The following is a 24,234-nucleotide window of genomic DNA, read 5'->3' on the forward strand; positions in this document are numbered from 1 at the left end:
TAACAAAATGCAAATGCCAGATACCTTGGTAAATGTTCGGAAGCCATCTAAGATAGGTCTGTAGCCAGTACATCTGCACAGGTTACCTGTAAAATATTATACTCTTCTTAACTGTTTGTTGTCTATAGTCAAATCTATTAAATTCTGCTCTAAATTGGAAATAGTCCAATGGATCAAGGGCATAAAGCTTTGACTACATGACACCAGAAATCAATTTCAAAAAAGTTTTTCCCTAAGTTCTGACTTTATTTTGAACTATTAACTGGAATGCCATTTAATAAGTTCTTTAATACATGACACTTGAAAAAAAATCAAAGTTTTATTTTCGCTAAATTTTGAACTCATCTCGACTTAGACCAAAGCATTCTCTAGATATTTGGCAAAAAACTTCTACTGTTCTGAATCAATTTGACCTTGACATTTGACCTGCTGACCTAAAAATCAATAGGGGTCATCTTAACTGTTCCGGATCACTGACCTTGACCTTTGACCTGCTGACCTCAAAATCAATAGGGGTCATCTACTGGTCATGACCAACCTTCCTATCATTTTTTATGACCCTAGGACCAAGCATTCTTGAGTTTTCATCCGGAAATGGTTAAACTATTCCAGGTCACTATGACCTTGACCTTTAACCTACTGACCTCAAAATCACTAGGGGTCAGCTGCTGGTTATTAACAACCTCTCTATCAATTTTCTTAATCCTAGGCCCAAGCGTTCATGAGTTTTCATCCAGAAACCATTTAATTGTTCTGGGTCACTGTGACCTTGGCCTAATGGTCATCTGCTGGCCATGACCATCCTCCGTATCATTTTTTATGACCCTAGGCCCAAGCATTCTTGAGTTTTCATCCGGAAATGGTTTAACTGTTCAAGGTCACTGTGACCTTGACCTTTGACCTACTGACCTCAAAATCAATAGGGTTTATCTTGTCATGATCAATCTCCCTATCAACTTTCATGATCCTAGGCCCAAGTGTTCTTGAGTCATCATCTGGAAATGGATTGGTCTACGGACCGACAGACCCAGAGACCTACCAACCGGCCAACAGAACAACATCTGCAAAACAATATACCCCTCCTTCTTCGAAGGGGGGCATAATAAGTAATAAAATCTACTGACTGGAAAACTAAGAGCCAACATGCTAACCCTATTAACCTTTGTCCTGAAACAGTAACACTGACCTTTGACCTAGGGGTGTATACAGTAACATTAAAATACCATGTTGTGTCACAAAAATTACTGTTAAGGAGCAGACACAAAACAAATGCTGACCAATGAGCTAGGGATTCTGTTTTTGTGCATGACAAATTACCTTATTAATAGAAAATATTAAAATCCCTTGCTTGCAGCAGACAGGAAAACATCACATAGATCTTTGACCTACATGTGTAAGCATGACCTTTAAATTAGGGATCAGTGTTTATACATGATACATCTATTATAATCCCTTGATGGATGGTAGACTTATGTACATAACATGAAACAGGCCCTGTTAATACAATGTTTTCCTTTGATCTCAAAGTGAGACTATGACCTACAAGCTGGTCTAGAAATTGTGCATGACACATCATATTTTTATGGGAAACATTCTATTCTCAGTAATACTTCAATCTCTTGGCGGATGGTCGAGTTACAGACCAGACAAGAAAAACACCCTAACCATTGACCTCAAGTATGACCTTGGCCTTTGAGGTAGGGATCTAGGGTTTGTGCATGAAAATCATCTCATTATGAGAAACATTTTTGCCAAGTAATATTAAAATCCCCAGATAGATTGTTAAGTTATGGAGCAGAAAGGAAACAGAATGTGTTAATCTCTAATGGAGAATATCTGTAGCAATAATTCTAAAATAGCTTGATCTATGATCGAGTTACTGACGACAGAAAAAACCTTTGCTGACTTTTGATGTCACCTTGACCTTTGGGCTATGGGCTTGGGTTTGAACACGACAGATTGTCCCATTATGGAACTATGAGGGACAGACACATTCCTATAGTCCCTGAAAATGGTTTTCAACCAATAGGGGACTAATGAAGTTACGGTTTCTTTTATCAAGTTATATTCAATCAGTTGATACAAGGATGGACAGATATATGGAAAAATCTCATTTTGTTTTGCAGTGCTTTTTTTGAAGATTTTATGTTAACAGGAAAAATGCCCTTTGGGTAACTTTCAAATTTGATGGGCACCTGAGAAACAAGCACACTTATACAATTTAGTACGAGTGAAGAGTCTATTAATTATGGATACATACAAATAATCTTCTATCAAAAAGACCAGAGTGGCTGTGTAAGTAAAAAAAATATTATTTACTTCCCAATTACTAATTTTCATTATCCACAGGGCACCTTTTTTTCCAACATCTTGCAGATTATGCATAGACACAGTTACACTTCTAGGAAGTTGTTATATTTAGTTTTATTTGCATACAGTATACAGCATTACATAAATACATCTGAATATTGGTCAAAGGGCAGGCGGTTCATGCATATTAATCATCTGACATTTTGGATTTTGGATTAACATAAAGTGGGATGTTTTCCTAACTGACTGTCAATTTTGTGTGCAATCATTTGACACAATGTTAAATTTTGCCACAAAACTGCTAGGCCATAACTCGAGATCTGCTAAAATTCACTTGACCAGCAACTATGTTTTATCTTGATACACATAATCAGCTGGATAACTTCTACACATGAATATGTAATCATAATGAAACTAATAACAGGTAACTTTTCAAAAAGAAAAATGAATGAATGAATGAACATATAGTCATAACATAATACAGGCTAATATGAAAGCAATACTATGTAGCACGAAGCAGCAGGTACCTTCAAAAGCCTTTTCCATATGTTCAATAGTTGGTTGGGGATCATTCCGTAATAAAGTATACATGGACATAATAATCCCTGGTGTACAAAATCCGCATTGAGATCCATGTGATTTGGCAAGCCTTTCCTGAAATAGAGTATAATTATGTTGTTAACTTCAAATATTAACCTATCAAAGAAGCCAACAACAATGTGTCTTATACTTGATAACAATTTCAGACAATCCATTTTGTTTCAAAAAGTATTGAATCAAACATAATTTTTCCTCAGATAAAAAGAGTTTATAACAAGAGCTATCTGTTGAAGTATGCTCAACTAAGGGAAGAATTGATGGAAGTATGGGGTCAAAATATTAACAGAGATTTTCAGACAAAAGAAAAAGAATAGGTAAGACAAACAATGTACCCATGAAGTAGAAAATGCGCCTCCAGAGTGTGAACATGTTTTTCTATGATTTGACCTGGTAAATAAGTTTAAGACCTTGTGTAACCAAGTTTTGAACCTCGGTATGTCTGGCTTTCTCACTGATAATTATAAACTATAAATCGGGAAATTTTCGCAAGTCATGTCATTTCATACGCAAATTCAAGGAAATCATGTATATTTATCTTCAAATTCTGTCATTTTCCATAATCAGTTTTTCTGGCATATACAGAAATATGTCCGTCCGAAATTATATAATGTTTTCAATTTATAATGTTTCTCAACGTAACCTTAGAATTTGTATAATATAGTTAAGCTTATCTGCCTAAGATTTGTTTTTGTTTTTGTTGGGTTTAAGGTTGCACCGACACAATTATTGGTCAAATGGCGACTTTCCAACTTTGATGGTGGAGGAAGACCCCAGGTTCCCCTACATGCATTATTTCAGTATGAGCAGGCACCTGGGTAGAACCACTGACCTTCTGTAAGCCAGCTGGATGGCTTCCTCACATGAAGAATTCAACACCCTGAGTGAAGCTCGAACCTACATCGGTAAGGGCAAGCATAGCTTAAGAAGTTTTTACAAACAAATTAAATGCAAAAACTTCAGAACTTTATTTTTCTATCTAATCTAAATCTAATGATAGAATTTTATTCAACTGATAACGTATCACGAACTAATTCACTGGCTGTCTTCACTGCATGAGATGCTTGTGCAGGCAAAACATTAGCAACATTTTCATTTGCATTGTAAAAAAACCTGGCTATTTATGGAATTGTCATGTTGATAAATCTAAACTACTGATCTAGTAAAATCTGTAGGTTTGAGACCAATAAATTAATATACAGATAGCCAAAACTACTACCTCCAGGCAATATACACTACAGAGAACAGATGAATTTATTGAAAGCTGTAGAACAAAAACCAAGAAATAATGACAATCATTAACAAGAGGGCCATGATGGCCCTATATCGCTCACCTGTTATCATTGCACCTGAGGACAAGGAAGTCCTCAGAAAAAATATCTAGGTCCAAAGGACAGGAACAACAAAGGGAAGAAATTTAACCAAAAAGAAAAAAAATTCTTACAAGGTACAGATATGTCAAAATACACCTAAAAATTGGAGGTACCATCCATGTTGTACCACAGAAAAGTGGTCTCGGTTATAACCTATGGCCAATGATAAAAGTTACTACAAATAAGCTATTTATAGTAACGTAAAAGGGAAGTAATTAAAAAAAAATCATTGTAAGTGAACAAAGAAGGATCTGCCAAATAAATCTGTTGACATAAATGAAATTTCAGATCAGTACCTTCAATAGTTACGGAGATATACGCATTTTAATATGAAATAAAGGGAGGTAATTTGACATAAAATCAGTCCATAGTTATCTACCCTGATTGGCTCAGTCCAACTAATGACAATAATGAAATTTCAAATAAGTCCTATGAGTACTTACTGATATAAATCCATTTTGATTACAATCAGGGGAGGTAATCAGATATAAAATAACTCTGGAACTTACGATTGGATCTGATTTGTCATGGAATCCAAGATTCATTGTTGTTGAAGATATTCTGGAAGTTTGTATCAAATAAAACCATAAACGAAGTATCTATATGGCTGCAAAAGCCAAAATAGCCAATTTTGGACCTTCAAGGGGCCATAACTCTGGAACCCATGATGGAATCTGACCAGTTCAAAAAGGAACCAAGATCTTGTGGTAATACAAGTTGTGTGCAAGTTTGGTTAAAATCAAATCATAAATGAAGCTGCTATTGTGCAGATAAGGTCAAAATAGCTAATTTTGACCCTTTCAGGGGCCTTAACTCTGGAACCCATTAAGGGATCTGGCCGGTTTGAAAAAAGGAACCAAGGCTTTATGGTGACACAAGTTTCGTGCAAGTTTGATTAAGTTCAAATCATAAATGAAGCTGCTATTGTGCAGACAAGGTCAAAATAGCTAATTCTGGCCCTTTCAGGGGCCATAACTCTGGAACCCATAATGGAATTTCGCCAGTTGAAGAAAGGAACCAAGATCTTATGGTATCATACAAGTTGTATACAAGTTTGGTTAAAATAAAATCATAAATGAAGCTGCTATTGTGCAGACAAGGTCAAAATAGCTAATTCTGGCCCTTTCAGGGGCCATAACTCTGGAACCCATACTGGAATCTGGCCAGTTCAAGAAAGGAACCAAAATCTTATGGTGATACAAGTTGTGTGCCAGTTTGGTAAAAATCAAGTTATAAATAAAGCTGCTATTGTGCAGACAAGGTCAAAATAGCTAATTTTGGCCCTTTCAGGGGCCATAACTCTGGAACCCATTATGGGATCTGGCTAGTTTAAGAAAGGAACCGAGATCTTATGGTGATACAAGTTGTGTGCAAGTTTGGTTAAAATAAAATCATAAATGAAACCACTATCGTGCAGACAAGAAATTGTTGATGGACGGACGGAAGGACGGACGACGGACGAAGGGAGATCACAAAAGCTCACCTTGTCACTATGTGACTGGTGAGCTAAAAATAAGAAAATACTGTACATTTTACAAGATTGAGAAAATCTGGTTCACTCGAAGTTTACAACAAGAGGGCCATGATGGCACTATATCGCTCACCTGTTATCATTGCACCTGAGGACAAGAAGGTCCTCAGAAAAAATATCTAAGTCCAAAGGACAGTAACAACAAAATATCTAAGTCCAAAGGACAGTAACAACAAAGGGAAAAAATTTAACAAAAAAGAAAAAAAAATTCTTACAAGGTACAGATATGTCAAAATACACCTAAAAATTGGAGGTACCATCCATGCTGTACCACAGAAAAGTGGTCTCGGTTTTTCCGTACGGCCAATAATAAAAACGTTACTAAATATAAGCTATTTATAGTAACGTAAAAGGAAAGTAATTAGAAAAAAAAAATTATTGTAAGTGAACAAAAGAAGGATCTGCCATATAAATCTGTTGACATAAATGAAATTTCAGATCAGTATCTTCATTAGTTACGGAGATATACCCATTTCAGTTTGAAATAAAGGGAAGTAATTTGACATAAAATCAGTCCATAGCAGGGCGTCAAGTGCTTTTGGGAGTCAAAAATATAGGTAGGATCCTGAAATATAGGTATTTGGGGGCCAGAAATATAGGATTATATAGGTTGCTTATAATGAAGAAAACAAGTCAGACAAGTGTTTTATCCTCCTCCATTACCTACCAGCACTCTCTTTTATTAAACATAAAATACAAAGGAACAGAAAAAGTGGCTACTTTTATGATTTTAAACAAATAACATTTTGACATATATCTTACTTTCATAATAAACTATTAATTCACCAACAAACAAAACTTTACCAATACTGGTACTCAAATCAGTTTAACAGGGAATTAGGCAAACCAAGCCATATTGCTAACAACATATATCAGTACATTGTTAATACAAGTATAAAATATTGTGTTGGGCCTGCATTTGTACATGAATGAAAAAGAAAACAATTATAATCAAACCATCTACAGAACAAAATTACAACAGTTTCATACTTATGAATACCATGATCTCTGTAAACATGATAACACATGGAGTCGCTTGACCCAGGGTCCTATAATATTGTTACATTAGACCTTCTTGGATTTCTTGGCATCTGTTTCTTTATCTTCATTCTTTCTCTTGGATGAATGCTTTTCTGATGAAGGACTTGACTTGGAAGAAGAGGCAGCTTGCTTGTCTGGTTCAGATTTTGAAGTTCTTGTTGAAGCAGTGGCAGAGCTTTTGGAACTTGATATGGCTGATTCTTGTTTCTTTCCTTTGTTTGATGATTTAGAACTGCACTTATCTAGTCTGTTAACCAGTAACTGTCTCTTTTGCTGTTCAACTTCCCTTTGGTTTTCACGTACCCTGTCCATTTCCTTTTTTATACCCTCTATCTTTGATGTGGCTGTTGCTATCATCATTTGTGCTACAGAAGCACCTTTCATGTCACTACTTTCAACAGCTTTAGAAAGCTTTTTGTTCCCATCTTTTAACAGTTCCTCTGCTTCAGTCAACCTTGTCTGAATCTCCATTTCTTTTTTAAGCATGAAGGAGGTCTTATTCTTCTCTTCTGTTGCAAGTTCTTCCAGTCTTTTCTTTTCAAGCCTTTCTTTCTCTCTCTCCTGTTTCTTTTTCTCTCTTTCTTCTTTTTCTGTCTCAATCCTCTGTTTATACTTGTTATGGGCCATTTTTGCTGCCAGAAGTATTTCACTGTTTAATAGTATTTTGTGAGGTTGTTCATCTACAGGATCACTGAACTTAACTATGTCCTTCACAGTTCTGATGGCAGTAACAGTTTTCTCACCCAAGGCAACTCTGTCCTTAGTCACTACACTAGTGTTCACTGACAAACTTCTCTCAACCTCCATGTGGTAATACCAGAGCTTTCTTGACAAGTTGGGGTAAAAATCTGTACTTGAGCTGCTTCTTCACAAACACTTGTCTCCAATAATGGTCAATTCTATCTTCTTCTTTCAAATCATCTTCTATTTGATATACCTTCCATTCATCCACAATATAAACAGTCATATTTTCATCAAAATGTATCTCCCTGGTCAAAATTTCAGCATCAATTACAGAGTCTTTTTCAAATCTTCTGACTGGAGGCAGGCAACCTAATGACTTTATAAGTCTGTTCTGGAAAGGAAGTTGAGTGACCAAGTATTTTGATACTGAGGTGAAGAATGCTCGAATTCCAAGGATTTCTTTGTGCTGAGCTGCTGATGATTTCATGTTTGATATTTCCTGTCGTGCTTCTCCCAAGACAATATCTTCATCACTAAGCTGATTAACAATACTGAAGTCAAATGTCTTCAAGTCTTCTGGTGATGTGTTGTTCACAGACTCAGATTTGATGAATCTCCTCATTATCAAGAGTCACTCTTCCCCTTGACACACCATAATTTCAGTTCATGTCCATTGCCATCTACTTCTGATAGCCACCTATCTAGAAACTGACTCTTATCAGCAGGCATTATGAGGCTTAATTATGAAACATTAAGGCTTGTTTATTCTGAAAACAAAATAAAAACATGTGCATTTCCTATTCACATTTTTATACATGAAAGCTTTAAGAAATGGAAAATATTCCAATTGAAAAAAGAACTTCCATTACTTAAAGCTTTCCTAAAGCTGGGCTGGGCAGGGTCGCTACACCTGAAAGGAATACAAATTTCAATGCCTAAAAGGTAACAGCATATTTATAAACTCAATTATCATAGAATTACTTCTTTTTTAATGGTTTGAATGACCTTTGTATTCCTTGCTTACCACAAAATTTCCAGATTATAGGTATTTATAGGTATTTTGGCAAAATATAGGATTTTATAGGTTATTATAGGTAGAGGGCTAAAATATAGGAAAATATAGGTAAATATAGGTAACTTGACGCCCTGCCATAGTTATCTACCCTGATTGGATCATTCCAACTAATGACATTAATGAAATTTCAAATAAGTCCTATTAGTACTTACTGACATAAATCCATTTTGATTACAATCAGGGGAGGTAATCAGATATAAAATAACTCTGAACCTACGCTTGGATCTGATTTGTCATGAAATCCAAGAATTATTGTTGTTGAAGTTATTTTGAAAGTTTGTATCAAATAAAACCATAAATGAAGTCTCTATATGGCTGCAAAAGCCAAAATAGCCAATTTTGGACCTTTAAGGGGCCATAACTCTGGAACCCATGAGGAAATCTGGCCAGTTCAAGAAAGGAACCAAGACCTTGTGGTGATACAAGTTGTGTGCAAGTTTGGTTAAAATCAAATCATAAATGAAGCTGCTATTGTGCAGACAAGGTCAAAATAGCTAATTCTTGCCCTTTCAGAGGCCATAACTCTGGAAACCATAAAGGAATCTTGCCAGTTCAAGAAAGGAACCAAGATCTTGTGGTGATACAAGTTGTGTGCAAGTTTGGTTAAAATCAAATCATAAATGAAGCTGCTATTGTGCAGACAAAGTCAAAACATCTAATTCTGGCCCTTTCAGGGGCCATAACTCTAGAACCCATAAAGAAATCTGGCCAGTTCAAGAAAGGAACCAAGATCTTATGGTGATACAAGTTGTGTGCCAGTTTGGTAAAAATCAAATCATAAATAAAGCTGCTATTGTGCAGAAAAGGTCAAAATAGCTAATTTTGGCCCTTTCAGGGGCCATAACTCTGGAACCCATAATCGGATCTGGCCAGTTCAAGAAAGGAACCGAGATCTTATGGTGATACAAGTTGTGTGCAAGTTTGGTTAAGGTATAGGTCCATGTTTCGGAGAAAAAAGTTCAAACGTCATCAAATCATAGAAAGAAAGCATTGTTTTACATGAAAATTTAACAGCATATAAAACATTTATATTATCCTACAAAACCATTGTCAATTTATTCATGTATATGTTGAATTCCGGAAAGGGACTGCATGAAGGGGCCACACTTCTGGACAGTTCAGCGCCTTTAAAAACTCACCATTTTGAAAAAGCTGTTACATGTCTTCGTTTTGATGCATTTGCAACATCGTGCGAGTGTTTAAACTTTACATAACTATGTGAAACATCGTTTTTGACAATTCTTTACATTTATTTCTTTACAAATGACATTCTTATTCAAAGGGGGACAACTCGTTAAGAATTTTTTAAGTATCCAACTCTGTGGGACAGAACAGTAAAGCATGTATTGGATAGATAAGTTGTTTGTCAAGGTGCTGTTTCATTTACTAAACAAGAGCACCGCCTTGCGGGTGCTGACGCTCATCTGATTTTTTTCGTATAATAGAAATATTGTCCTACCCATGATTTTCTAAGTCTAAAAAGAGCCATCACTCTTGCAAAAAGCAGGATAGAGTTATGTTTCTTGATGTACAGTGTCCACTTATGATGGTGAAAAACTGTTGCAAGTTTTAAAGCAATAGCTTTGATAGTTTATGAGGAAAGTTGACTTAAACATAATATTCAACCAAGAAAATGATTTTTCTAAGTCCAGAAGGGGCAATAATTATTGCAAAAAGCAGGATGGAGTTATGTTGCTTGCTGTACAGGGTCAGCTTATGATGGTGAACAAGAGTTGCAAGTTTTAAAGCAATAGCTTTGATAGTTTAAGAGAAAAAGTTGACCTAAACATAAAACTTAACCAAGAAATCTGATATTTTCTAAGTCCAAAAGGGGCCATAAATCTTGCAAAAAGCAGGATGGAGTTATGTTTCTTGCTTTACAGGGTCAGCTTATGATGGTGAACAAGTGTTGCAAGTTTTAAAGGAATAGCTTTGATAGTTTAGGATAAAAGCTGACCTAAACATAAAACTTAACCAAGAAAACTGATTTTCTAAGTCCAAAAGGGGCAATAATTCTTGCAAAAAGCAAGATGGAGTTATGTTTCTTGATATACAGGGTCTGCTTATGATGGTGAACAAGTATTCCAAGTTTCAAAGCAAAAGCTTTGATACTTTAGGAGAAAAGTTGACCTAAACATAAAACTTAACCAAGAAATCTGATATTTTCTAAGTACAAAAGGGGCCATAAATCTTGCAAAAAGCAAGATGGAGTTATGTTTCTTGCTATACAGGGTCAGCTTATGATGGTGAACAAGTATTCCAAGTTTCAAAGCAATAGCTTTGATAGTTTAGGAGAAAAGCTGACCTAAACATAAAACTTAACCAGGCAACGCCGACGCCGACAACCGCTCAAGTGATGACAATAACTCATCATTTTTTTTCAAAAAATCAGATGAGCTAAAAATCTGTTATTTTGTGATATACTGCTAAACCTTAAAATAAAATCATAAATGGAACCACTATCGTGCAGACAAGAAATTGTTGACGGACGGATGGACGCACGCACAGACGGACGGATGGACTGACGACGGACGACGGACGAAGGGTGATCACAAAAGCTCACCTTGTCACTATGTGACAGGTGAGCTAAAAATCAATGGCAATTTCCAACCATTTTACAGTCGTCTGCTCGCAAATTCATAACATAATTGGGTATGAAATCCTGAAATCTTCATCACAAGAAAATTTACAGTATCACCTTGACAGTTTCATTACAGGGATATATACTAACACCAAACATGAGTATTGTTTAATTACTATAACACTGACCAAAAATTGTACCAATACACCTGACAGTGAATATATTAATATGCTAAATGACCTCATACACACTGGTATACATGTAGGATTTGCAGGTCAGAGTTTCTGGTCATAACAATAACAACTTTTACTACTGCACTCCACTACCGCACTCCACAATTCGCAGTTGAACATTATGTCAATGAAAAATTGTGTTGGCATTGTGTCTTCATGTCTTGCAGACAGAATGATTTGTTACCCTTGGGTCTATATATCTTGCTAATGAAATAATGAGTCTCCCTTCCACTTTAATGTTTATCCAATGAAACTATGAGTTGTCCATGTGTCTTTACAGGCAGCCAGCCAACTCAAATCTTTGTCAACTTGTACCTTAGTTAGCTTGTACCCTGATTTGGTCAACTCGCACCAGGAATTTGGTCATCTCATACCTTTATATTCAGCTTTGTCATTTTATTTGAACCCATGCTTTAAAATATGCATATTGTTAATATCAATTGGTATTGCCCCATTTTTAATGTAGGTGAAAATTTTAGATCAATTATTACACGGGTGGTAAATGCGCAATCCAATTCCCACTGGGAATACGCTAAAAATGGGTTGCGCGACTTCCGGTGCTGGTGTTGCGCATCAATATATACAAAATCAAGGTAGGTGGGGTTTTGTTTTTGTAAATAATGACACATTTATGAGGTTTTTCGAAAAAAAGCAAAATGCTATTCAACACAAGAATGAATAAAGATCATATGTGTGAAATACCAACTTATTAATTTAAAAATCAGCTCTGTTATCACGAAAACTCTGCCGGCTCGATCTGTCAAAAAAGCATGGAATCATGAAAAATGCAAATTTTCTAGCTCTTGTGCCTTCTTTCTGGAAATGTAACGCTTCTAACACGTGTAAAACAGTCATCAATATTACATACTCTTAAATGAAATGTTGCTTTTGGGGGAAAGATTGGCAAAAAATAATCAGGAATGGGGTTGCGCCCCGGGAATGGAGTTGTGCTTATACATTATATATATTATGATGTATACGAGCAACTCCATTCCCGATGATTTTTTTGTCAATTATGTCCCCGTAAGCAGGATTTGAAGCAAATAATTTTGATATTCGTTACTTTAAAACAGTTGAGTTATCATAGGTCAGAAACTTCCATTTTTGTTGATTTCATACTTTTTTCACGCTTCGTGTCGCCTGAGTTTTTGTGATAATGGAGCCGAATCATAAATTACAAACCAGATATTTTACACATATGATGTATTACCATATTTGTGTCGAATAGCATTTTGCATTTTTCGAGAAAATTTATTCTTGTCTCATACTAAGCAAAATCATAACTTCACACACCTCAATTTTGTCTTTTTTCACGCGCAACACCAGCACCGGACGTTGCGCAACCCATTTTAAGCGTATTCCCGGCGGGAATTGGATTGCGCGTTTACCACCGGTGTATTAGGTACAAGTTGATCAAACTGAGTACAGGTTTATCAATTAATTGTTTAGCAAAAAAAAAACAAAAAAACTTAGAATTCTGTCATCACCTTGTAAAATATTTTTTACAGTTCTTACATGAAAAAGCCTTCGTTCAAAACACATGTCAATTTGATCCAAATGTCTCATTCCATATTTCAAACAACTTACACATTTTTTAATCAAAGTACCTCAGTTTTAACAGAAGTATACATATGTGACAATGACCTTGACCCAAGCTAACCAAAATTGCAACTGTGCAAGATTCTTAACAACAAAGTTTAGTGCAAAGATTGATGTCTCAATCCTAACTAAAGTTATGTTGTTGTACTTAAGAAACATTGTCCTAGACCTTGACAAAAATAAGCCAAAATGCAACTGAATTTTAGTCTCCATGAAACCAACCAAGTTTGGTTACAAATTCTCATCTCTAAGTTACTCACCAGACCAAAAATCTTTTTTTTCTATTTTTAGTAACAATGACCTAAACCAGAATTGAAACAAAAAACTTAAGTCCCGATGAAAGTTCCTATTTACCAGGTTTGCTCTACTTATTTCATTCCTTACTGCAGTTATTGTGAAAAACAATTTAATATATTTCTAATAACAATGATCTAGATCAACCAAAAATACTAAATGCACTTTCTATTGCCAAGGAACCCAACATGCAGATGTATATTAATCTTTGGTAATTAAATGCTGTACAGTTGTAGTTACAGCATCCTGTAATTGACAGATACTTTTTACATGCCTCCTGTCAGTGTTTACAACTTCTTGTATTTTCAGCATATTGGTATACAATACCCAAACTATATATTTCTGCCTTTTGTGAGGAAAAATTAATTAGAAAGACCATGTACTAGTTCCCAGAACATTTTTTTTATCTTTTAAAAAAAATTCAATGATGAATTTATTACACAAGGGAAATTCAAATTCTGATAACTGTGGAAACAAACCAATTTTCTAGCTGAATTAATAAAATCACTAAATTACATCAGATAGATCTGGTTTCATGAAAAACTAGAACTATCACTAAATGCGATTAATATCCCCACATGCTGCTATCACATGGGAAAAGTATTAGATGTTGTGATCATGCACTTTGACCTTCAACTGTGACCTTGGCCTTGAACCTAATGACCAGGGCTATGCATGTCACCTTGACAAGATTAACATTTGATGCTAGTTTCATGAAAATCTTTTCAGTGGTTAAGAAGATATGGAGCAGACACAAAGTTAAGGTATTTGACAAATGTCATCCAAGTGTGACCTTGACTGTGTACTCAGAGTGTGGCCTGGGTTTGGCACTCTGCACAGGGTCTTGATGAAGCAAACAAATAATGCTAGTTTTATGCAAATCTTCCAAGTGGTCAAGAAGATGTAGTAAATTACGAAAAGTTACAGAATAAATATACAGAATAACTGACATGCATTACTCAAATATATCCCCAATATACTTAGTATCTGGGGGTATAAAAATGGGTATTATTTGAACAGTTTAAAATCAAGATTTGTTCATTAAAAATCCAACAAGAGCTATGACTAGGTCTTAGGTCAAGATCATGCTTGGTGGTCAAAGATCAAATAGCTTAATTTTGTATCTGGTCCATGTTTTCAAGAGTGCTTGGTAGACTTTTATATAACTAGCCTTAAGTGTTTACCAAGTCAATGTGAAGAACACACAACCCAAGCCATTAAATGCAAGTTCAAGTTCACTCTTGGAGGTCAAAGGTAATATATATTTTATTCATATTTGCTCCATATACAAATGTACAAGCATGACCTTTACCTAAGACCTAGTGACCTGGATTCATGCTCTGCACACTGTCTTCATGAGGTTAATAATTGATGCCAATTTTATGACAATCTTCCTAATGGTTAAGAAGATTTGAAGCAGACATGAACTACCCACCAATAAACCAACAGACGAGGTTGATTCCAAAATAGCCACATTTACTTCATATCTGGGGATATAATTATTACTTTATCAAACTTTTTTCTTATTTTTTCTTGTAATTTTACTCAGTGTGCTTGATAAATCTTACTTTGTAGAAAATAATAAAACTAAAGTAACAATAAATTGAAAAACAAAAAATTTACATGCTTACTGGTTCACAAATTGCAATGACCATGATAGTTAACCAATCTGTGTATTAGTTAATTAAGGTTGAGTTGACAAAGGCAAAAGCTGATCCATAATCTATCTAGCAAAAGAAATATATGTTCATAGTTCTAGTCAATAAAACTATGTGTTATTCTAGAATATATGTTTCTGTATTTAAATCTAGATAATGAAATAATGTGTTTCTCTCCTGTTATTAAGTCTAACCCATGAAATAATGTATTGCTCCTTGTATGTATATGCCTAACCAATGAAATACTTAATGTAGCCTTTTCTATATTTAAGTCTAATCAAAGAAACAATGTGTTGTCTTTGTGTATTTAAGTCAAGCGAATGATGTGTTGTCATTATGTATTTAAGTCTAGCAACTGGAATAATGTGTTGCCTTTATGCTCCGTACGTACCTATACTTTCAGATCACAATAGTTTTAACCCTGAGACTAAAATAAATTGCAGATACAAAATTAATATGCTTTAACTTAACCACCTTGTATAATTCAATGATAATAGGCTGACCATTGTGATATTTTAGATATTCATGTGCAGGCAAAATTGTGAAATTATGGTAATTACTTGCAAATGTGGCTACACAATAATATATTCATATTCTAATGTTACATCTATTATCTCTGGTAAAGACTGATCACTTGAAGATTTTTCTGTTTTTAGCTCTGGTTCTAGCTCTCACCAAAGAAACATTTGTGTGGATTTATTTCAGAATCTGGCCATCAGCCCCTGAAAAGAAGGTTTTTAAAGCTTCTGCTATCATAATACATAATAATACTATAGGGGAATGTGAGCATGCTCAATTGCAACATTGTTTTATGATTTTAACACTTGGTAGAGGGTTTTCATTAATGAAAAGAAGACTTTCAAAGTTTATCCTATACACAGATAAAGAAAACCTGCACCTGCCCTGGTGACCATGTGAAATGTGGTAGACATGAAAGCAACATTTTTGCAAAGAATAAAATTAAACTATGGCTAAATGGGTTTGTTACAGGGTAACCTATTAAAGGAACATTTCAGTACGAAATTGTCCACATAACCATATTCAGAAAACAAGCCACACTCTCTGGCAGCCTTGTTTTTTTTTGTGTGTGATTTTTTAGAAGGAATTGGTAGATGATCACCCAAGGAACATTGCTATGAAATCATTTTGAAATCAAAACAGCAGATTCTGAGATTTTTAAATATTTCTGTTTGATTGCCATGGCAACCAGAATTCTGCATGGATGACTTAAATTTGAAAAAGGTCTACTCAAGGATCATTTTCGCAATGTTTAGTTGAAACTGATTTACCAACTCTCCTACTAGCGTTGGATTGATGGAACAGCAAAAGTTCAATTGTTGCGTCGAAATGCACATTTTCTTTGAGAAACATCATAATAAAATGATCCATAGGATGCTGTGAGTTATGTAAAAAAATATGCGGCACTTCAAGTGATAGTTTTATAATCTGAACCGTTCCGCCTTTGAAGTCAATTCAATCCAAAGACTCAGTATACAATATCACATCATTCCATCAATGGAAACAGACTGAACACGGACTGTAAATATTCAATTATGAAATCCTGGTCAGAAAGTAACAAAGCTGAATATGATTGGACTGCATTTCACAAACTCTTATTTTGTCTTTTTCCCTCTAAAATCAGGGGTTCCATTTGACCCGGGACCCCGGGTCCGGACCCGGGAGATTTTCAAAAGACGCTCAAAGGACCCGGCAGAATACTTGCCTGTGCGTCCTTCGGGACCCGGGGGCATTTTCCTTTGATAATCCTTTCTCTTATCATTTATCTCCTTCAGTAAAACTATTCCACGATAGACACGTGTATTCAAAATAAACACTCGCGGTCATGCTCTCCTGCCTTTGATCTCTGCTAAATCCCGCCCTTTCTCCTGTAGACATGCCTCGCTGATTTTTTATCAGCAAGTTACGTCACGGCGAGTGCACATAGGTAACAAGAAATCAATGAAGTGTTGAAATTAATTGATAAAGCGAATCCTGTGTACTGTGAAAAAAGGCGCCAATTATTAAATTATCGTAAGCAGCTGATTACCGAGCATGTGAGAAGTGCCCTGCAAGATTTTTTCATGCCAACTTTAAATTAGACCATTGTTTAGTGATCATATCGTAATTTCAACAAGAAACATCACAAATTTTGATGAATTTCGAAAGCAGAAATAAGTTTAGAATGTCCGTTCACGGGTCTAATTACACCCGATGTCATATGCATATTTCCAAAATTCCTAAAAAAAACCTGACTTTCAGTGCAGTTTTTTATGATAAGTAGCATCATTATTTGAGGAACTATCGCTGATTTAGATTTGTTTGCCAAATAAACTGAGCAAAAACTACTTTCCGATGACATTCTGAAAGTGTAACAGTATTCGGATAGTACATTTTGGAAAAATTTTTCTAGAGTGTTATAGCACTGTTCTGTTATTAAAAATGAAATGAAATATTGAAGAAAAACCTAATTAAAATAACATGAATTTTGATAAATATTAGTTTACAATATGAGACTATATGACCTGAGACTGACATTTTTATTATGCTGTAACATGATCTTGGGTTTATTGTTTTCTTAGGTAAAGATCTACGTATTACTGAATAAAAAATATAGTAAATTATATTGACGTGTTGGGACAGGACTCCTGTATTTTGGAAAAGGACCCTTCAAAATTTGGGCCCAAGGGTCCTGGGACTCTTGGGTTTTCGGGTCTAGTGGAACCCCTGTAAAATGTAGGTACTGCTGAAGATCCCTTGACATTATATATATATAGATATATAACATTATATATAGACATACAAGACTATTTCTTTTTTCCAACATGTTATCCATATTGTTTTCCAAATCTTTTGAGTTATTTATATAGAGATAGAGAGAATCACCACCACAATACATCAAACCAATTACAGCAAAGTACCAGCATGCATATTCCACAACAAATCCACCAATAGAGATAGTAACTGTGCATTATGGGACATGATTAAATTCAGAAAAGTTAGCTTTCCCATTTATGAGATCTGCAATGATAAAATCTTGCAATATGAATCAAATGGATTTAGAGAGAATTTAAACAAATTTCAGCTTAATGCCTTGCACCTAAACAGTAAAAAAACTAAGAAAAGGCTGATGAGTATATCTTCACAAACAATCTTCATCCCAAATTTATTCGAAAACATTTGCCCAATCCACTAACTTTTGACATATTACATGAACCACACTAATTTTATTTTGGCCTTAACTGTGAAAGGTCGGGGTTACTATAACTGCTGAATCCCAGATACCACTGCTGAATCCTACTTACCTGCACAGGATGGAGGCCATTCTTAACACTGCCAATACCCTCCACTGTCGTCACAGCCATTCCATGCATAGAACATAGTGGGGCAAGACATGCGTTCACTGAGAAGTGACTGAAAAATTGACAAAATAAAATTGTTGTATAAAAATGTTAATGACAAAAAGTAGAAGCTAAACATGTAATATGTTACCGTATGAAACATATCGAGTTCAGTCATAGTTTTAATGCAAAGTAAATCAAAGCCTTAAGATGTCTGGTGGTTGCGGGTTTTGTTAGATTTATTTTCTTTTTAAATAGCAATCTATAAATATACATGAATGAAAAACAAATACAAATGTGCCTCATATCTAAGATGAACTCTGTCTGACCTAGCTTGTGACTATGGGCTTGAAAACCTATTCATTGGTAGGTCTTATATAATCTTAAACAATCTATGAATGGATACAGATTGAATTAGAACTGCTTGATCATTGATAATTAATCCGCATTGTTCATGATTGGGCCTATTTTATGTAGCACATGAACATCCTTTAATTGGATGTTATTTGGAATCAAATAAAGATGTTATATGATTGTCAGAATTACACTTAACTTTGGTAGCGGGTAAACCCGCAACCAAAAACTAAACTGTGACAAGTTTGATGACAAAACTCTCACTATACAGAAAGTGAAAGCTTAGATGTAGTTGAAATATTGTTTACTTTAATTTTTGTTAAAATGCAAACTGAGAAACATGTTCTGTGTAATCGTAATCTTAAAACAAATTTAATATGAAGACTAGAGCAAAACTGTACTTAGCACTTCTCTTATCTATATGTACTTAGACCAGTTTTGCTCTGATGCTTCTGTACATTAAACCATGTGAACTGGGATGTAACAGTATACATTGAACTGTACTTAGATACTTGTAAAGCTACAGCTATCACTGAAGGAGACAAATGCCTTTGCCCCTATGTTAGAGGAGAGAATAAACCAATTGTGCCCTTTGACCTCCAAATGTGACCCAAAATTTATGAACTGGGTTGTGGATTTTGCATACTGTAAATTGATGATGTTTACCACTGATCCTAGTTTTATGACAATTCTTCCAGCTGACATATGGAATATGGATAACTGACCATCAACTGTAAGTGTGACCTTGACTTTCATGCTATGCACATCATCTTGATAAACTTTATGTACCTTTACAGCAGATTGGAGATATGAAGCAGACATGAAATAAAGCTATATGAATTTTGACCTCCAAATGAAACACCTAGTGATCTTGGACATGATGCACTCTGCATGTTGTCACTAGGGCTGTCATTGATTGGGTCTTAGGCATATCAACAATACCGATATATCAGAAGACAAATATCGACGATACATCGATATATCGATTATTAACTTAGATTAACAACCTTTTAGTTCATATGCATACTATATACCGTCCTGTAAATGCTATTTTTAGTTTTATTGCATACTTATCATATTACTGTTTGATTGTGTTGTATTTATATTTATGAAATAAAAGAAATAAAAATTAATAAAATCTTTCATTTTTATTTTGCCTTCACTTCTCTTTTACATTTATCTAAATGTACAATTTTGTGAACTTAATTGTTTTTGAGGGTCTGAGTGTTTATCTGGATAGTTTTTTCTCTCTGTAAAATATCAATTTTTGAAAATGGGAATCGATAATCGATCGACAAAAATATATCGTTGATACATCGATATCGTTTCTATCGATGACAGCCCTAGTTGTCACATCAAGGTGATAACTAATGGTAGTTTTATCCAAATTCTTCTAGCAGAAGAAGTAAAGCTATCTGACCTTTAACTTCATAGTGTGACCTTGACCTGGCTGTAGTGACCTTGTTTGTTTGATTCTCATTGTATTATTTTGGCTAACATTTATGTGTAGCTATTCTAAATTTCAGAAATAGAATTACAGAACAACCAACAGTAGCCCTATATACTTTGTAACTGGTGGTAATTTTTAATAATACCAGGCCACCCCAGTGTGGTATCAATTTTCAGTCTGCTTTATGTAGCCTGATGACCTCAACACTGAATATTTACAACTTATTAAAAACAGCTGCTAAAACACAATATTAAGGTATACCGGTAGGTCCATGTTTCAGAGACAAAAGTTTGAACGTCATCAAATCATGGAAAGAAAGCATTGTTTTACTTGAAAATTTGACAGCATATAAAACATTTATATTATTCTACAAAACCATTATCAATTTACTGATACATGTATTGAATTCTGGAAAGGGACTGCATGAAGGGGCCACACTTCTGGACAGTTCAGCACCTTTAAAAACTCACCATTTTTTAAAAGCTGTTTTCACATCTTCGTTTTGATGCATTTGCAGCATCGTGCGAGTGTTTAAACTTTACATAACTAGGTAAAACATCGTTTTTGACAATTGTTTACATTTTTTCTTTACAAATGGCATTCTTCTTTAAAGGGGGACAACTCACTAAGAATATTTTAAGTATCCAACTCTGTGGGACAGAACAGTTAAACATGTACTGGACAGATAAATTGTGTGTCAAGATGCTGTTCATTCGTTAAAAAAATCTGTTGTTTTGTGATATACTGCTAAACCTTAAGAAAGATCTTCCAACACTGAATAGTTTTTTTGTTAGCTTAATGATTTTAAAAAAAATAGCATTAGATTCAACATTGCAAACACAATATCACTCTGTATATTAAACATGATATGTACTACATATACATACAATCAGATTTGATCTATTAGTAAACTTTTCCATATTCTAAAAGGCACATGTAGGTAGTAACTGAATGAGGATTTACTTTTGTTTATTATTTTGTGATATGTTATTCATTGATATAACAAAATTCATTTTATGATATTATATATTATTTTTGGATATGTATCATCTACAATTTGATTATTTCATACCTTATAAGAATCAGTTTTATTTAAGATATCTTCAGTTCCACTTCATGATATCTTTAATTGTACTATACAATATAAATAAATGATTTTTTGATATTACAAAATGAATTTTACATATCATTTTACAGAAATAGGGAGATCACAAAATCAATTTCAGATATCTTAATTCCACTTATAATAACATTTAACAAGAGGGTCATGATGACCCTGGATCGCTCACCTGAGTAATATGAGCTACAATGTCAAACTGATGATTTTTAGAAATTTTTTGGAAGATTTTCCGATGCACAATCAAGTAACCCCTGGGGCGGGGCCAATTTTACCCGGGGGGTCATGATTTGAACAAAGTTTTTTTAGAAGTCTACTAGGCAATGTTACATATCAAATATCTAAGATCTAGGTCTTCTGGTTTATTTTTTTTTTAAATTTGAAGATTTTCCTATGTAAAATCAAGTGACCCCTTGGGTGGGGTCATGGTTTGAACAAATAGTGTAGAGGTCCACTAGGCAATGCTACATGTGAAATATCTAAGCTCTAGGCCTTCTGGTTTACTTTTAGAAAATTTTGAAGATTTTCCTATGTAAAATCAAGTGACCCCTAGGCTGGGGTCAATTTTGACCCCGGGGTCATGATTTGAACAACTTTAGTAGAGGTCCACTAGGCAATGCTACATGTCAAATATCTCAGCTCTAGGGCTTCTGGTTTTTGAGAAGAAGACTTTTTAAGATTTTCCTATGTAAAATCAAGTGACCCATCGGGCAGAGTCAATTTTGACCCCAGGGTCATGATTTGAACAAATTTGGTAGAGGTCAACTAGGCAATGCTTCACACCAAATATCTAAGCTCTAGGGCTTCTGGTTTTTGAGAAGAAGATTTTTAAAGTTTTTTCCTTTCGGTTGCCATGGCAACCAGAGTTCTGCATGGAATTCAATTCTTTGGACAATTTTGAAAGGGGCCATCCAAGGATCATTCCTGTGAAGTTTGGTGTAATTCTGCCCAGTGGTTTTCAAGAAGAAGATTTTTTTATAAATTGTTGACGGACGACTGACAACGGACGACGGACATCAAGCGGTCACAAAAGCTCACCTTGTCACTTTGTGACAGGTGAGCTAATAAACTAGAAGATGCTTTTGTAGAAAAGCGCATGTCTCAACCAATGCAAAGTCCTATAGGCAAGAGGGAACAGGAACAAAATTCAAAGAGACTCTGATGATTGGCTGCAATAGGGATCATCTACTTGGCATGTCCAATCATCCAATTAAGTTTCAACATTCTAGTCCCAGTGGTTCTCAAGTTATAAATTGGAAACAATTTTCCATGTTCAGGCCCCTGTGACTTTGACCTTTGATTAAGTGACCCCAAAATCAGTTGGGGTCATCTACTCTGCATGTCCAATCATCCTATTAAGTTTCAACATTCTGAGTCAAGTGGTTCTCAAGTTATTGATTGAAAAGAGTTTTCTATGTTCAGGCCCCTGTGACCTTGACCTTATCTCAAGTAACCCAAAAATCGATAAGGGTCATCTTCTCTTTAAGTCCTATCGTCCTATTAAGTTTGATGGTTCTGGTTCAAATGGTTCTCAAGTTATTGATTGGAAACTGTTTTTCCATGTTCTGGTCCCTGTGACCTTGACTTTTGATCAAGTGACCCAAAAAGCAATAGGGGTCATCTACTCTAGATGTTTAATCATCCTATGAAGTTTCAACATTCTGGGTCAAGTGGATCTGAAGGTATTGAACAGAAATGGTTTTCCATGTTCAGACCCCTGTGACCTTGACCTTTGATCTAGTAAACAAAACAAGAGGGCCAAGATGGCCCTAGGTCGCTCACCTGAGAAACATACCATAACAGTGTAAACATGTTTGACATAGTGATTTCATGGAAACAAATATTCTGACCAATTTTCATTAAGATTGCATCAAAAATGTGGTCTCTTAAGTGTAATTACACAAGCATTTTCTTCAATTTCACCTAGTGACCTAGTTTTTGAGCTAAGATGACCTACATTCGAATTTGACCTAGATTTGATCAAGGCAATCATTCTGACTAAATTTCATCAACCTCGATTGAAAAATACAGCCTCCATCGCATATAAAACATTTTTCTTTGATATATCCTAGTGACCTAGTTTTTGATAGTCTCTATTGCATACACAAGGTTTTTCTTTGATTTGACCTAGTGACCTAGTTTTTGACCATAGATGACCCATATTCTAACTTGACCTAAATTTCGTCAAGGCAATCATTCTAACTAAATTTTATGAATATCCAGTGTAAAATGCAGACCCTATTGCGTACACAAGGTTTTTCTTTAATTTGACCGGGTGACCTAGTTTTTGACCCTAGATGACCCATATTCCAACTCTACCTAGATTTCATATAGACAAACATTCTGATTAATTTCATGAAAATCTGGTGTAAAATGCAGCCCCTATTGGTGGGCCGATGATCTAGTGGTAACAAGATTGACTGTCAATCCAGAGGTCCAGGGTTTGAATCCCGGTCCAGGCACTGAAAGTTTCTGAGATGCTCTTGAGTGTCTCCCACCTAACTAGAGGCCTGTACTGGTTCTTCCCAGGAAAGACAGCTTCGCGTGTATCGGTGCTATACACCGGGCACGTTAAAGAACCAGACTGTCTATTCGCAAAGAGCTAGGCTAAGTTAGCCTGACACATCTGTATATAAAGCGTTCTTTCTGTCTGTTCTGGGGGCTTTATCTCATTCTGTCCCTCTGGTCAGATCGCTCTGTGTCTGTTCTAGTAGAGGATGAATTTCGCGCCCTGTGTGGCTGCATCTGCTATATGTAAAGCGCCTTTTAAACATGTTTGCTATATAAATCTGGTATAATAATAATAATATTGCGTACACAAGGTTTTTATTTGATTTGACCTAGTGACCTAGTTTTTGATCCTGGATGACCCATATTCAAACTTGACCTAGATTTTATCAAAGCAATCATTCTGACCAATATTCATGAAGATCAATTGAAAAATACAGCCTCTATCGCATACACAAGGTTTTTCTTTGATTTGACCTAGTGACCTAGTT

At 35.1% G+C, this 24,234-nt stretch overlaps 1 protein-coding gene across 2 annotated transcripts in view; it reads right to left on the bottom strand.

The window, feature by feature from the left end:
* Positions 1-24,234, bottom strand: part of LOC123544928 (xanthine dehydrogenase/oxidase-like) — a 102,429-nt gene that overhangs the window by 53,322 nt on the left and 24,873 nt on the right. For both annotated transcript variants that reach the window (XM_053540232.1, XM_053540225.1), the window contains exons 4-6: positions 18,279-18,387; positions 2,838-2,964; positions 25-86 (exon numbers count right to left, since the gene is read on the bottom strand). In XM_053540232.1, coding sequence (XP_053396207.1) covers positions 25-86; positions 2,838-2,964; positions 18,279-18,387 — 298 coding nt within the window. The remainder of the gene's footprint in view (positions 1-24; positions 87-2,837; positions 2,965-18,278; positions 18,388-24,234) is intronic.

This window comes from Mercenaria mercenaria, chromosome 1 (assembly GCF_021730395.1).
Source record: "Mercenaria mercenaria strain notata chromosome 1, MADL_Memer_1, whole genome shotgun sequence".
In the NCBI taxonomy this organism is placed as follows: domain Eukaryota; kingdom Metazoa; phylum Mollusca; class Bivalvia; order Venerida; family Veneridae; genus Mercenaria; species Mercenaria mercenaria.